Source organism: Hyperolius riggenbachi, chromosome 1, assembly GCF_040937935.1.
Source record: "Hyperolius riggenbachi isolate aHypRig1 chromosome 1, aHypRig1.pri, whole genome shotgun sequence".
NCBI lineage: Eukaryota > Metazoa > Chordata > Amphibia > Anura > Hyperoliidae > Hyperolius > Hyperolius riggenbachi.
Genome location: NC_090646.1, coordinates 2,205,553 through 2,219,734, shown reverse-complemented (window position 1 = coordinate 2,219,734; position 14,182 = coordinate 2,205,553). Strand labels below are relative to the sequence as shown.

The following is a 14,182-nucleotide window of genomic DNA, read 5'->3' as shown; positions in this document are numbered from 1 at the left end:
CACAGCCCACTCTACTGAGTTTACCCAACTCTACTCGCCACAGCTTACTCCACTCCCCACACAGCCCACTCTACTGAGTTTACCCAACTCTACTCGCCACAGCTTACTCCACTCCCCACACAGCCCACTCTACTGAGTTTACCCAACTTTACTCGCCACAGCTTACTCCACTCCCCACACAGCCCACTCTACTGAGTTTACCCAACTCTACTCGCCACAGCTTACTCCACTCCCCACACAGCCCACTCTACTGAGTTTACCCAACTCTACTCGCCACAGCTTACTCCACTCCCCACACAGCCCACTCTACTGAGTTTACCCAACTCTACTCGCCACAGCTTACTCCACTCCCCACACAGCCCACTAAATCTACTCGCCACAGCTTACTCCACTCCCCACACAGCCCACTCTACTGAGTTTACCCAACTCTACTCTGCACAGCTTACTCAACGCTCCACAGCCTACTCTACTGAGTTTATCCTACTCTACTCTGCACAGCTTACTCAACGCTCCACAGTCTTCTGTACTGCCTTCATCCTACTCCACTCCCCACACAGCCCACTCTACTGAGTTTACCCATCTCTACTCTGCACAGCTTACTCTACTGCATTTATTCTACTGTACTCTCCACAGCCCACTCTACTGCATCTATCCTACTCCACTCCCCACACAGCCCATTCGACTGCATCTATACTCCTCTACTCTCCACAGATTACTCAATGCTCCTCAGCCCACTCTACTGCATTTATCCTACTCTACTCTGCACACTTTACCCTACTGCATCTATTCTACTCTACTCTCCACAGCTTACCCTACTGCATTTATCCTACTCTACTCTGCACAGCTTACTCAATGCTCCTCAGCCCACTCTACTGCATCTATCCTACTTTACTCTCCACAGCCCGCTCTACTGCATCTATCCTACTTTACTCTCCACAGCCCGCTCTACTGCATCTATCCTACTCTACTCTCCACAGCCCGCTCTACTGCATCTATCCTACTTTACTCTCCACAGCCCGCTCTACTGCATCTATCCTACTTTACTCTCCACAGCCCGCTCTACTGCATCTATCCTACTCTACTCTCCACAGCCCGCTCTACTGCATCTATCCTACTCCACTCCCCACACAGCCCACTCTACTGCATCTATACTCCTCTACTCTCCACAGATTACTCAATGCTCCTCAGCCCACTCTACTGCATTTATCCTTCTCTACTCTGCACACTTTACCCTACTGCATCTATTCTACTCTACTCTCCACAGCTTACCCTACTGCATTTATCCTACTCTACTCTGCACAGCTTACTCAATGCTCCTCAGCCCACTCTACTGCATCTATCCTACTTTACTCTCCACAGCCCGCTCTACTGCATCTATCCTACTCTACTCTCCACAGCCCGCTCTACTGCATCTATCCTACTTTACTCTCCACAGCCCGCTCTACTGCATCTATCCTACTCTACTCTCCACACCCCACCCTACTGCATCTATCCTACTCTACTCTCCACAGCCCACCCTACTGCATCTATCCTTCTCTACTCTCCACAGCCCACCCTACTGCATCTATCCTTCTCTACTCTCCACAGCTTACTCAATGCTGCTCAGCCCACTCTACTGCGTTTTTCCTACTCCACTCCCCACACAGCCCACTCTACTGAGTTTACCCGACTACTCGCCACAGCTTACTCAACGCTCCACAGCCCGCTCTACTGCATCTATCCTACTTTACTCTCCACAGCCCGCTCTACTGCATCTATCCTACTCTGCACAGCTTACTCAAAGCTCCACAGTCTTCTTTACTGCATTTATCCTACTCCACTCCCCACACAGCCCACTCTACTGCATCTATACTCCTCTACTCTCCACAGATTACTCAATGCTCCTCAGCCCACTCTACTGCATTTATCCTACTCTACTCTGCACACTTTACCCTACTGCATCTATTCTACTCTACTCTCCACAGCTTACCCTACTGCATTTATCCTACTCTACTCTGCACAGCTTACTCAATGCTTCTCAGCCCACTCTACTGCATCTATCCTACTTTACTCTCCACAGCCCGCTCTACTGCATCTATCCTACTCTACTCTCCACAGCTTACCCTACTGCATTTATCCTACTCTACTCTCCACAGCCCACTCTACTGCATCTATCCTACTCCACTCCCCACACAGCCCACCCTACTGCATCTATCCTTCTCTACTCTCCACAGCTTACTCAATGCTGCTCAGCCCACTCTACTGCGTTTATCCTACTCCACTCCCCACACAGCCCACTTTACTGAGTTTACCCGACTACTCGCCACAGCTTACTCAACGCTCCACAGCCCGCTCTACTGCATCTATCCTACTTTACTCTCCACAGCCAGCTCTACTGCATCTATCCTACTTTACTCTCCACAGCCCGCTCTACTGCATCTATCCTACTCTACTCTCCACAGCTTACTCAACGCTCCACAGTCTTCTTTACTGCATTTATCCTACTCCACTCCCCACACAGCCCACTCTACTGCAGGTATGCTACTCTCTCTAGTCTCCACAGCCCACTCTATTGCGTTTTTACTACTGTACTCTCCACAGCCCACTCTACTGCGTTTACCCTACTCTATTCTCCACAGCGTACTCAATGCCCCCCAGCCCACTCTCCTGCGTTTATTCTACTCTAGTCCATTGAGCCCAATCGTATCCTCACGTCACTGTCTACTACTGCCATGTTCCTCTTTCATATCAACATTGTCCTCGCCTACCCACATACTCCTCTTTTCACAGATCCTTTGTAGTATGGGCTTTGTATTTTGGGGGTGCTGGAAGTTATGTGAGCATTTTGAAACATTATCATGATCTTGGAGGTATCTGGCCACTGTCTGTCGGAGTTGGGTAGCCATATATGGTCTCACCTTCTTCCCGAGATAAGTAGATGCTGTTCACAGCCATCTCCAGAAAGGCGCTATCCGCGCTGTCGTTGCTACATTTGCCATCGCTGGAATTTCCCTGCAGAAGGAGAAGGGTGCAGACAGATAGAGAAGTCACAAATCCTTTCGCAATACATCTTCTGAATGCCATACACGGAACCTGAGATATCTGGAGGCAGTTGAGATGTCTAGAGTGACCTGAGATATTTAGAGACAGCTGAAGTGTCTGAAGGGAGCTGAGATGTCTGAAGGAACATGAGATATCTGGAGGCAGCTGTGATGTCTGGAGGCAGCTGAGGTGTCTGGAGGGACCTGGGATGTCTGTAGGCAGCTAAGATATCTGGAGGTAGATGTGATGTATGGAGGGACCTGAGATGTCTGGAGGCAGCTGAGGTGTCAGGAGGGACCTGGAATGTCTGGAGGGACCTGGGATGTCTGTAGGCAGCTGAGGTGTCTGGAGGGACCTGGGATGTCTGTAGGCAGCTGAGATATCTGGAGGGACCTGGGATATCTGTAGGCAGCTGAGATATCTGGAGGCAGCTGTGATTTCAGGGGGGACCTGAGATGTCTGGAGGCAGCTGAGGTGTCTGGAGGGACCTGAGATATCTGGAGGCAGCTGTGATTTCTGGATGGACCTGGGATTTCTGTAGGCAGCTGAGATATCTGGGGGGACCTGAGATATTTTGAGGTGTCTGGAGAGACCTGAGATATCTAGAGGCCGCTGAGATGTCTGGAAGGACCTGAGATATCTTGAGTCAGCTGAGGTGTCTGGAAGGACCGGAGATATCTGGAGGCAGTTGAGATATCTGGAGGGACCTGAGATATCCGGGAGCAGCTAAGGTGTCTGGAGGGACCTGAGATGTCTGAAGGCAGGTGTGTTTTCTGGATCGACCTGAGATGTCTGTAGGCAGCTGAGGTGTCTGGAGGGACCTGGAATGCCTGGAGGCAGCTGAGGTGTCTGGATAGACCTGGGATATCTGTAGGCAGCTGAGATATCTGGAGGGACCTGAGATATCTGGAGGCAGTTGAGATATCTGGAAGCAGCTGAGATATCTGAAGGGACCGGAGATATCTGAAGGGACCGGAGATATCTGGAAAGACCGGATATATCTGGAGGCAGCTGAGATATCTGGAGGGACCTGAGATATCCGGGAGCAGCTAAGGTGTCTGGAGGCAGCTGAGGTGTCTGGAGGTACCTGAGATATCTGGAGTCATCTGTGATTTCTGGATGGACCTGGGATGTCTGTAGGCAGCTGAGATATCTGGAGGGACCTGAGATATCTGGAGGCAGCTGAGATACCTGGAGGGACCTGAGATATCTGGAGGCAGCTGAGGTGTCTGGAGGGGGACCTGGGATGTCTGTAGGCAGCAGAGATGTCTGGAGGGACTTGGAATGTCTGGAGGCAGCTGAGGTGTCTGGAGGGACCTGCGATATCTGGAGGCAGCTGAGATGTCTGGAGGGCAGTGTCGGACTGGGAGATGGAAAAACTGATCAAATCCACCTACTGGCCAAGCAGCAGAAACCCTGTGTTATCATTCCTAATCCTAAGAGAAATCTGTAGCAAGTCTTCACTGCGAGCAGCAACACATGATTACTGCTGCTTGGCCAGCAAGTAAATTTCCTCAGCTATACAACCTCTCAGTCTAACACTGCTGGAGGGACCTGATATATGTGGATGCAGCTGAGATGTCTGGAGGGACCTGAGATATCTGGATGCAGCTGAGATGTCTGGTGGAAGCTAAGATGTCTGGAAGGACTTGGGATATCTGTAGGCAGCTGAGATATCTGGAGGGACTGGAGATGTCTGGAGGCAACTGAGGTGTCTGGAGGGACCTGGGATATCTGTAGGCAGCTGAGATATCTGGAGGTACCTGATAATAATATCTGGAGGCAGCTGAAATATCTGGATGGACCAGAGATATCTGGAGGCAGCTCAGATATCTTGAGACAGCTGAGATATCTAGAGGGACCTGGGTTATCTGGAGGCAGCTGAGATATCTGGAGGCAGCTGAGATATCTGGAGACAGCTGGGATATCTGGAGGCAGCTGGCATATCTGGAGGCAGCTGGCATATCTGGAGGCAGCTGGGATATCTGGAGGCAGCTGGGATATCTGGAGGCAGCTGGGATATCTGGAGGCAGCTCAGATATCTGGAGGCAACTGAGATTTCTGGAGGCAGCAGAGATGTCTTGAGGGACCTGAGATATCTGGAGGCAGCTGAATTATCTGGAGGCAGCTGAGATGTCTGGAGGAACTCGAGAGAGTCACTAAAGCTGCTACTGTTATCTATTCAGCCAATAACGGTACCTCATTTCATGGTAAAGCTTCTAGCTTCTACTAGTGGCTGACATGGGACAACATTTATTTTTGCTTTATGTAATAGTAGAATGTGAAAACTTCTTGGTGTATTGCTGGTCTTTTTAAAGTCATGATTTAAATCACGACCAACCAATACTATGCTAAGAGGAAGAACAGCCCATCCATGGGAAATAAATTCAGATTCTACTCACCGAGAAGGCCACCTCGCTGAGACGCTGGACCCATTCATCACACATTGCAGGCTCAGCTGACAGCAGCATCGTCTTATCACTGGTCTCTATAATGAAGGCTGCCATGTTCTCCTTGTGGCCAGTCTCTGCAGGTGCTGAAACCACGCGGATACATTCAGCCAGTCGTACAACCTTCCGATCCGCAGCCTTCCGGGTGTGAAACTTCTCTCCGGCCAAAGTACCATCCTTCCAGTCATAGAACTCAAGCCGGGCAACACCAAATGGTGAGTCTGGGTAGAGGAGGGCATAGCTGCGCTTCCATTTCTGCAATGACACAAGACATACGTAAGTATGGATGCTCGTGGGACCCCATAACCATAATAATAACAATAACATTTCTATAGCGCTTTTCTCCTATAGGACTCAAAGCGCTTAGGCTCTCTCAGATTCAGTAATTGGTAGTAGGATGAAGTGTTCAAAACAATAGTATAGTAAATAGTAATAGTAATAGTAATAGTAAATAGTATGTTGCCAATTAAATAGTATGTCACCTATAGGCTTGAATGAGGAGATAGATTGGTCGGGTTTCCTTGGTTGATACTAGGTTGTGAACTTGAAGGTTGTATATGTAGAGACATCCCAACCGATATGATGGGATTTAATGTCTTATTGGTTTATGATGGCCCACTCAGGAAATCTATGTTGGAGTGCCAGGATACATTACTTTATATAAAATTAATAACATTAATATTCCCTCCTCCTCTTTTCCTATATACAGAAATGTGTGTCTATATTGAGCAGGAATGTGACGCAATGTTTTATGGACCCTCTATGTGTGGACCTCTGTTGTTATCTGTGGACCTTCTCCAGGATACCCTTAAGATATCCAGTACTGGATTGGCGATATTTAACCAGATTATGGAAGATTTCCCATCTTGAAATTTATGTGCCTGTTAATCATGGAAGATTTCCCATCGTGAAATTTATGCTCAACCGTAACATGGAAGATTTCCCATCTTGAATACTATTGGTTGCAGTCAGTTTATTCTCTGTGTATGTAATTGGGAATTTATGGGATGCCCTTTGTGGTTAATGAATGTATATATACCATTATTTCTTCCTATGGTGATTGGGCTTTGGGAGGCTTTTTAGGGATTTTTCCATAATATCTGGTGCTCATCTTATTCTCTATTTTCAATTACATGTATAGATATATACAAACCATTTTTTTCTCGCCTTCTGTGATTTGGGCTTCATCCTTGGGCTTTCTGCTGGGTGCCCCTTTAAATACATGGTCATAGAAACAATGTTGCCCAGTCCCTTGGTGGTGGTGGCCTTTATTGATATATTTATTGCGCAGGACGAGATAGCCACTATTAGTATACCGTATGGCTGTCCTCTTGGCTATGTCTTGCTTGATAATTCTGTCTAGCTGAATATTGCTTATGATATGCCTGTAGTTACGCTGTATACATACCTTACTTCCGCGCTCCAGCGTGGTTTGCGCTTCCTGCTCTGCCGATCACAGTCCCGCCCCGGATGACGTCACTTCCGGGTGGGCGGGGACCTCTTCATGACGCTCCTCCATTCTTATTTAAACGCCGCAATGGCGGCGTAACAGCACGGTCTCCCTCTCATCTTGAAAAAGCGGGGTTATACCCGCGAAACTAGTTGGTCCGGTGAGGGGACCTTCTGCCTCTCTCTGCCTTTGCTGTGCCTGCCTCCATCTTCATTACGCTGGGCTAAGTATCGCACTTTTTCTTTTCTTTACCATTAGGTTGTTCCTTTGCTTCATTCACTGGTCCTGCCTATCCTCTATTCTCATGATTAAGCACTACAATGTTGGATGTTAACACTGATCACGTTTTGAATTAAGAGGTATTTGTATTAGGTTTTTATGTCATATTGGCTATTTCACACATGACAGGTTATTAGCTGTCTCTTTTTACCACAATACTGAACCCGGGTTCTATCCGAGTGGGGCTCATTTACTGAGCCCTCCAAGGATTCATAATATTAATATTGGTACCATACAGGAGGCTACATTTATATTCTCTGTGTGTATTTATATATATATATATATACCCCTGTATTTTGTATTTTGCACAGTTTATCATGGCAGAGAGAGATTTTTGGGTTGTGCCCCATGTTTTAATTGGTTTTAAATAATATATGAATATTATGTGAAGTGCATTATCATCATGTTTTGATATAATAAAGATATGTATATTTTTTGATACTACACACTTTTGTCCTGAGTGGTGCTGTATACAGGGTTTCTTTCTCTTTGTACTTTAGGATGAAGTGTTCACACAACAAAAATTATATTTCTGCAAATGCCAAACAGAACAGGTGGGTTTTCACTCTGGATTTAAACACGTCCAGGGATGGAGCTGTCCTGAACTGCTGAGGTAAGGCGTTCCATAATGTAGGTGCAGCATGACAGAAGGCTCTGGGACCAAAAGTTTCCAAGTGGACTCTGGGTATGACTAGATTATTAGAACCTTTGGATCTGAGATTGCAGGGATTGCTACACAGCTGCAACATATCTTTCATGTATCCAGGGCCCAGATTATGTAGTGATTTGAATGTCAGTAGGCCGATCTTGAATAGGACCCTCCATTCTGTAGGTAGCCAGTGAAGGGAGTGCAGGACTGGCGTTATGTGGCAGTGACGGGGTTGGTTGGTTAGCAGTCTGGCAGCAGTATTCTGTATCAGCTGTAGTCGGTACAAGACCTTTTTTGGAAGGCCAGTGTAGAGAGCATTACAGTAGTCCAGTCGGAATGTGATGAAGGCATGGACTAAGGTTGGCAGATCTTTTGGGGGGATGAGGTGCTTGATTTTTGCAATGTTCTTCAGGTGAAAGTAGGATGTTTTCAGCACAGCAGAGATATGAGTCCTGAAGTTTAAATCCCCATCAATTAGAACCAGTGCTGCTCGGATACCCCTTTTTAAAATCCGAATTAATTCGGATCCGGATACCCAGATATCCCGGATCGGATATCCGAACGTTCCGTTACCAGAATAGAATCGGATACTCGAACCCATTATCCAGGAAATCCAACTTAATTTGGATATCCGGATAGAAAACCGGAAGTGGCCTTTAAATTGCTTCCAAAACGTTTTTTTAAGGTAAATGATGCATGTAGCATCATGTTTTTTTTTTAAAGAGAAACACTAATTGATTATGTGGGGAGTTAAAATACAAAAAAAAAAAAAATGGCTGTAAATTAACATTAGGCCTAGGTTCCAGACAGCGGTCGTGCAGCCCACATTGTGTCCAAAGTCCAACCGCACAACTGGGACATGACAGTTTTCAGCCCAGACACCTTGAAAAAATTACGCAGCAATTGTGTTTTGAGTTAAATATAGGTGGTATCAGCAGCAGTGGCCTGTGGCACCCTGGCGGTGTGAGCAGCAAAGGCAGCAGGAGCAGGGCAATGCAGCAGCTGTAGGTGTAATGTCTTCCAGGAGCATGCCGCACGTGTACGTGGCACGTAGCGTTGGTACCACGGCTGTAAAAAAAAATTGTGAACCAGGCGGCTTAGTTAGTAATAGTTAACAATCAGGAGGAGCCAGGAAGTTGTGGTTGTGGTGGTAAAGGGTGGTAATGCAGGCATAGTGATTCCCAGCCACTTCATGTCCCCCTCTTGCCAACAACAGGGAAAGACTCGCCCAACAGGGTCTGGTGGCATTTTTTCCTTGCATGGGAAGCGATGGAGGGAGCAGAGGAGGCCAGAGGAGGAACCACTGAAGAACTATGCCATCAATGCTGCAGTATTTCTGTAGTCTGCTTATCAAGATGTCATGGTCAACTGTATCAAAGGCTGCAGAAAGGTCTAGCAGTATCAGGATGGAGCACTCTCCTCTGTCTCTTGCCATGAGCAGGTGGTTATATATTTGGATGAGGGCAGTTTCAGTGCTGTGATGTTTCCTGAAGCCAGACTGGAATGGGTCAGAGCTGGAGGATTTTGGCTTCTAGCTGGAGGTAAACAGCTTTTTCAATTAGCTTACCTAGAAAGGGAAGGTTAGAGACAGGTCTGTAGCTGGTCATTGCATCTGGGTCTAGGGAGGGTTTTTTGAGGAGAGGCCTGATGATTGCTTCCTTCAGTAAAGCAGGAAATATCCCTGATTGTAAGGAACAGTTTACAATTTTGAGGAATACCGGTACAAACAGGTCGGGGCAGTTCAACATGAACTGTGTTGGGCCAGGATCCAGGTCACAGGTAGTTTGGCGGAGGTGAAGGAGGATGCTTGATGTGACTTCTTCATCAATGTCTTTGAAGTTTGACCAATGTGTTACATTGTCTCTGCTAATGGTCTTTGGCAGTATGTTAGGCTCAGATGCTGTAAGTTGGATGGCGGACCTTATAGCAGAGACTTTGTCTGAGAAGAAATGGGCAAATTGGTCACAGAGGTCCTTTGAAGACTGGATATTACATTTTTGGCATTCCAGGTTGCAGAGTTTTTCCACTGTGCGGAACAGTTGGGCTGGTTTGTTAACTGCATTTGCAATCTCTTGTGATAGACAGGATGACTTTTTCTCAGTGATTACCTTTTGGTAGTTCTTCAAGTGGAGGATTAAGGCATGTTTGTCTTCTGGGGACTGAGATTTGCGCAACAGTCTCTCAAGTTTTAGGCCTTGTCTTTTCAGCTCTTTAATAGAGTTATCAAACCACTGTGCATGATGGTGTGGAGTAAGATATTTGGTGCGCAGAGGAGCAATGGTCTCAAAGGTGGAGGACACACATTTGTTGTATTTAAAGACCAGAGTATCAGGGTCCAAGCTGGAGTCAGTCAATTCATCAAAGCTAAGGTTATCTCGGATATGTTGAGGTGTTAGCCCTTTTAAGCGGCGGTATTTTATTTGATTCTTGACCTGGTGTTTGACAGCTGGTATTGAGAGGGAGAAGTGGATAGTATGATGGTCTGACCAGGCAACAGGATTAATTTCCACATTGGCTATTGACAGCCCAGTATGGAATATAAGGTCCAGAGTGTGACCTTTCCTGTGAGTAGCAGAGCTAATTGATTGGAAGAAGCCCAGTTCATGTAAGGCACGAGGTAGCTCTATTCCAAATTGTGAAGAGGAGTCATCCACCCATGTATTGAAATCTCCAAGAACAATCCATCTGGGGTGTTCCAGTGTTAGGTTGCATAGGAGGTCTACAAGTTCCTTAAGGAAGTCTGAGTATTTTTCTGGTGGGCTGTAGATCAGCAATATGTTTGTTTTTTCTCAGCTGAAAGTTGCCCCCAAGCATTCAAACGAGTTGGTAGGACCTACAGTAAGTGGTCTGATTTTCAAAGCTGATCTAAAGCAAAGTGCAACCCCTCCACCCCTGCGTTCTTTCCTGTTGCAGTATATCACGGAATAGTTTGTTGGCACGGAGGCCTCCAGGGTGGGGCCAACTGGTTCAGAAAGCCAGGTTTCAGTCAGGCAGGCCAGATCAGAAGACTATTAGATCATGTATGATTGCTGTTTTGTTGTTTATCGATCTGACGTTACAGAGGACAGCCTTGATGGGGCTACCCTGGGAGCTAGGGTCTGAGATTGAGGACTCCAGGACAGAACAGTCTCCAGATGTGTGGCTGTCATCTCTGCTGGATTGTGCTGGAGCTATTAGGGTTGTTGCCTGGGTGTACTCTGTAGATTTTGTCAGAGTTATTTTTGTTCTGCAGTGAAGAACGTCTTTTTCTACGTCCTCGGGACCCTCTTTTGGTCTTTCTGAGGATTGCAACAGACTTAAGTAGAATTATTGTTGATTTGTCAATTAAATAAATATTTTTTGGTTGGTATATAGAGAGAAGGGTCTCTGCTGAATATTGATGTTTACACATTAGAATGGACAAAAGAGATAGCTCAGGGCTCCTGCTGCGAGAGGCCCTGTTTAGAGGCCTAACCATAAGGCTGGAGTAAAGGGACTTAGCCCTGCAGAACACAGGTGCCATCAAGAGCAGTGTTGTCCCGAACGGTTTGCGCGAACGTTGCGGATTCGCGGTCGAACGCGAACTTTATGGTGGTTCAACCAGCCCCCTATACTACATCATTGGGCTAAACTTTGACCCTCTACATCACAGTCAGCAGACACATGGCAGCCAATTAGGCTGCACTTCCTCCTTGAGCCCCCCCCCCCCCTTATATAAGGCAGCAGCGTCGGCTATTATCTCACTCGGTGTTGCTGCAGTAGTGAGAGAAGGGAGGGGTTGCTGCAGAGATAGGGAAAGCTTAGTTAGGTCTTGTTAGCTTGCTCCTAGCTGATATTTGTTGCTGAAAAGCACCACTAAAACAGCTCTTTTGAGAGCTAATGATCTTGTGATGTGTTTTTATTTTTTTTCTTGTGGCCCACTGACACTGCATATACAGCCCTGTCTGTTGCAGCTGGCCCTTGCTAATTGCTATACAGTGCATCCATTTTCACTGCACCTGTGTGACTGCACATTGTTATACCAGCAGTCACTGCATACCTTTCACTGCACCTGTGTGACTGCACATTGTTATACCAGCAGTCACTGCATACCTTTCACTGCACCTGTGTGACTGCACATTGTTATACCAGCAGTCACTGCATACCTTTCACTGCACCTGTGTGACTGCACATTGTTATACCAGTAGTCACTGCAACATCTTCACTGCACCTGTGTGACTGCACATTGTTATACCAGCAGTCACTGCAACCTTTTCACTGCAACTGTGTGACTGCACATTGTTATACCAGCAGTCACTGCATACCTTTCACTGCACCTGTGTGACTGCATATTGTATTATACCAGCAGTCACTGCAACCTTTTCACTGCAACTGTGTGACTGCACATTGTTATACCAGCAATCACTGCAACCTTTCACTGCACCTGTGTGACTGCACATTGTTATACCAGCAGTCACTGCATACCTTTAACTGCACCTGTGTGACTGCACATTGTTATACCAGTAGTCACTGCAACAGCTTCACTGCACCTGTGTGACTGCACATTGTTATACCAGCAGTCACTGCAACCTTTTCACTGCAACTGTGTGACTGCACGTTGTTATACCAGCAGTCACTGCATACCTTTCACTGCACCTGTGTGACTGCATATTGTATTATATCAGCAGTCACTGCAACCTTTCACTGCACCTGTGTGACTGCACATTGTTATAACAGCAGTCACTGCATACCTTTTCACTGCACCTGTGTGACTGCACATTGTTATACCAGCAGTCACTGCAACCTTTCACTGCACTTGTGTGACTGCACATTGTTATACCAGCAGTCACTGCATACCTTTCACTGCACCTGTGTGACTGCACATTGTTATACCAGCAGTCACTGCAACCTTTCACTGCACCTGTGTGACTGCACATTGTTATACCAGCAGTCACTGCAACCTTTTCACTGCACCTGTGTGACTGCACATTGTTATACCAGCAGTCACTGCATAGCTTTCACTGCACCTGTGTGACTGCACATTGTATCATACCACCAGCAGTCACTGCATACCTTTTTACTGCCCCTGTGTGACTGCACATTGTTATACCAGCAGTCACTGCATACCTTTCACTGCACCTGTGTGACTGCACATTGTTATACCAGTAGTCACTGCAACATCTTCACTGCACCTGTGTGACTGCACATTGTTATACCAGCAGTCACTGCAACCTTTTCACTGCAACTGTGTGACTGCACATTGTTATACCAGCAGTCACTGCATACCTTTCACTGCACCTGTGTGACTGCACATTGTTATACCAGCAGTCACTGCAACCTTTCACTGCACCTGTGTGACTGCACATTGTTATAACAGCAGTCACTGCATACCTTTTCACTGCACCTGTGTGACTGCATATTGTTATACCAGCAGTCACTGCATACCTTTCACTGCACCTGTGTGACTGCACATTGTTATACCAGCAGTCACTGCAACCTTTCACTGCACCTGTGTGACTGCACATTGTTATACCAGCAGTCACTGCATACCTTTCACTGCACCTGTGTGACTGCACATTGTTATACCAGCAGTCACTGCAACCTTTCACTGCACCTGTGTGACTGCACATTGTTATACCAGCAGTCACTGCAACCTTTCACTGCACCTGTGTGACTGCACATTGTTATACCAGCAGTCACTGCAACCTTTCACTGCACCTGTGTGACTGCACATTGTTATACCAGCAGTCACTGCAACTGTGTGACTGCACATTGTTATACCAGCAGTCACTGCAACCTTTCACTGCACCTATGTGACTGCACATTGTTATACCAGCAGTCACTGCAACCTTTTCACTGCACCTGTGTGACTGCACATTGTTATACCAGCAGTCACTGCATAGCTTTCACTGCACCTGTGTGACTGCACATTGTATCATACCACCAGCAGTCACTGCATACCTTTTTACTGCCCCTGTGTGACTGCACATTGTTATACCAGCAGTCACTGCATACCTTTCACTGCACCTGTGTGACTGCACATTGGTCTACCAGTAGTCACTGCAACATCTTCACAGCACCTGTGTGACTGCACATTGTTATACCAGCAGTCACTGCAACATCTTCACTGCACCTGTGTGACTGCACATTGTTATACCAGCAGTCACTGCATACCTTTCACTGCACCTGTGTGACTGCACATTGTTATACCAGCAGTCACTGCATACCTTTCACTGCACCTGTGTGACTGCACATTGTTATACCAGCAGTCACTGCATACCTTTCACTGCACCTGTGTGACTGCACATTGTTCTACCAGCAGTCACTGCATACCTTTCACTGCACCTGTGTGACTGCACATTGTTATACCAGCAG

At 46.8% G+C, this 14,182-nt stretch overlaps 1 protein-coding gene across 2 annotated transcripts in view; it reads right to left on the bottom strand.

The window, feature by feature from the left end:
• DOK1 (docking protein 1) overlaps nt 1-14,182 on the bottom strand; it is a 48,621-nt gene that overhangs the window by 7,988 nt on the left and 26,451 nt on the right. For both annotated transcript variants that reach the window (XM_068273615.1, XM_068273611.1), the window contains exons 2-3: nt 5,424-5,726; nt 2,898-2,991 (exon numbers count right to left, since the gene is read on the bottom strand). In XM_068273615.1, the coding sequence (XP_068129716.1) occupies nt 2,898-2,991; nt 5,424-5,726 (397 nt within the window). The remainder of the gene's footprint in view (nt 1-2,897; nt 2,992-5,423; nt 5,727-14,182) is intronic.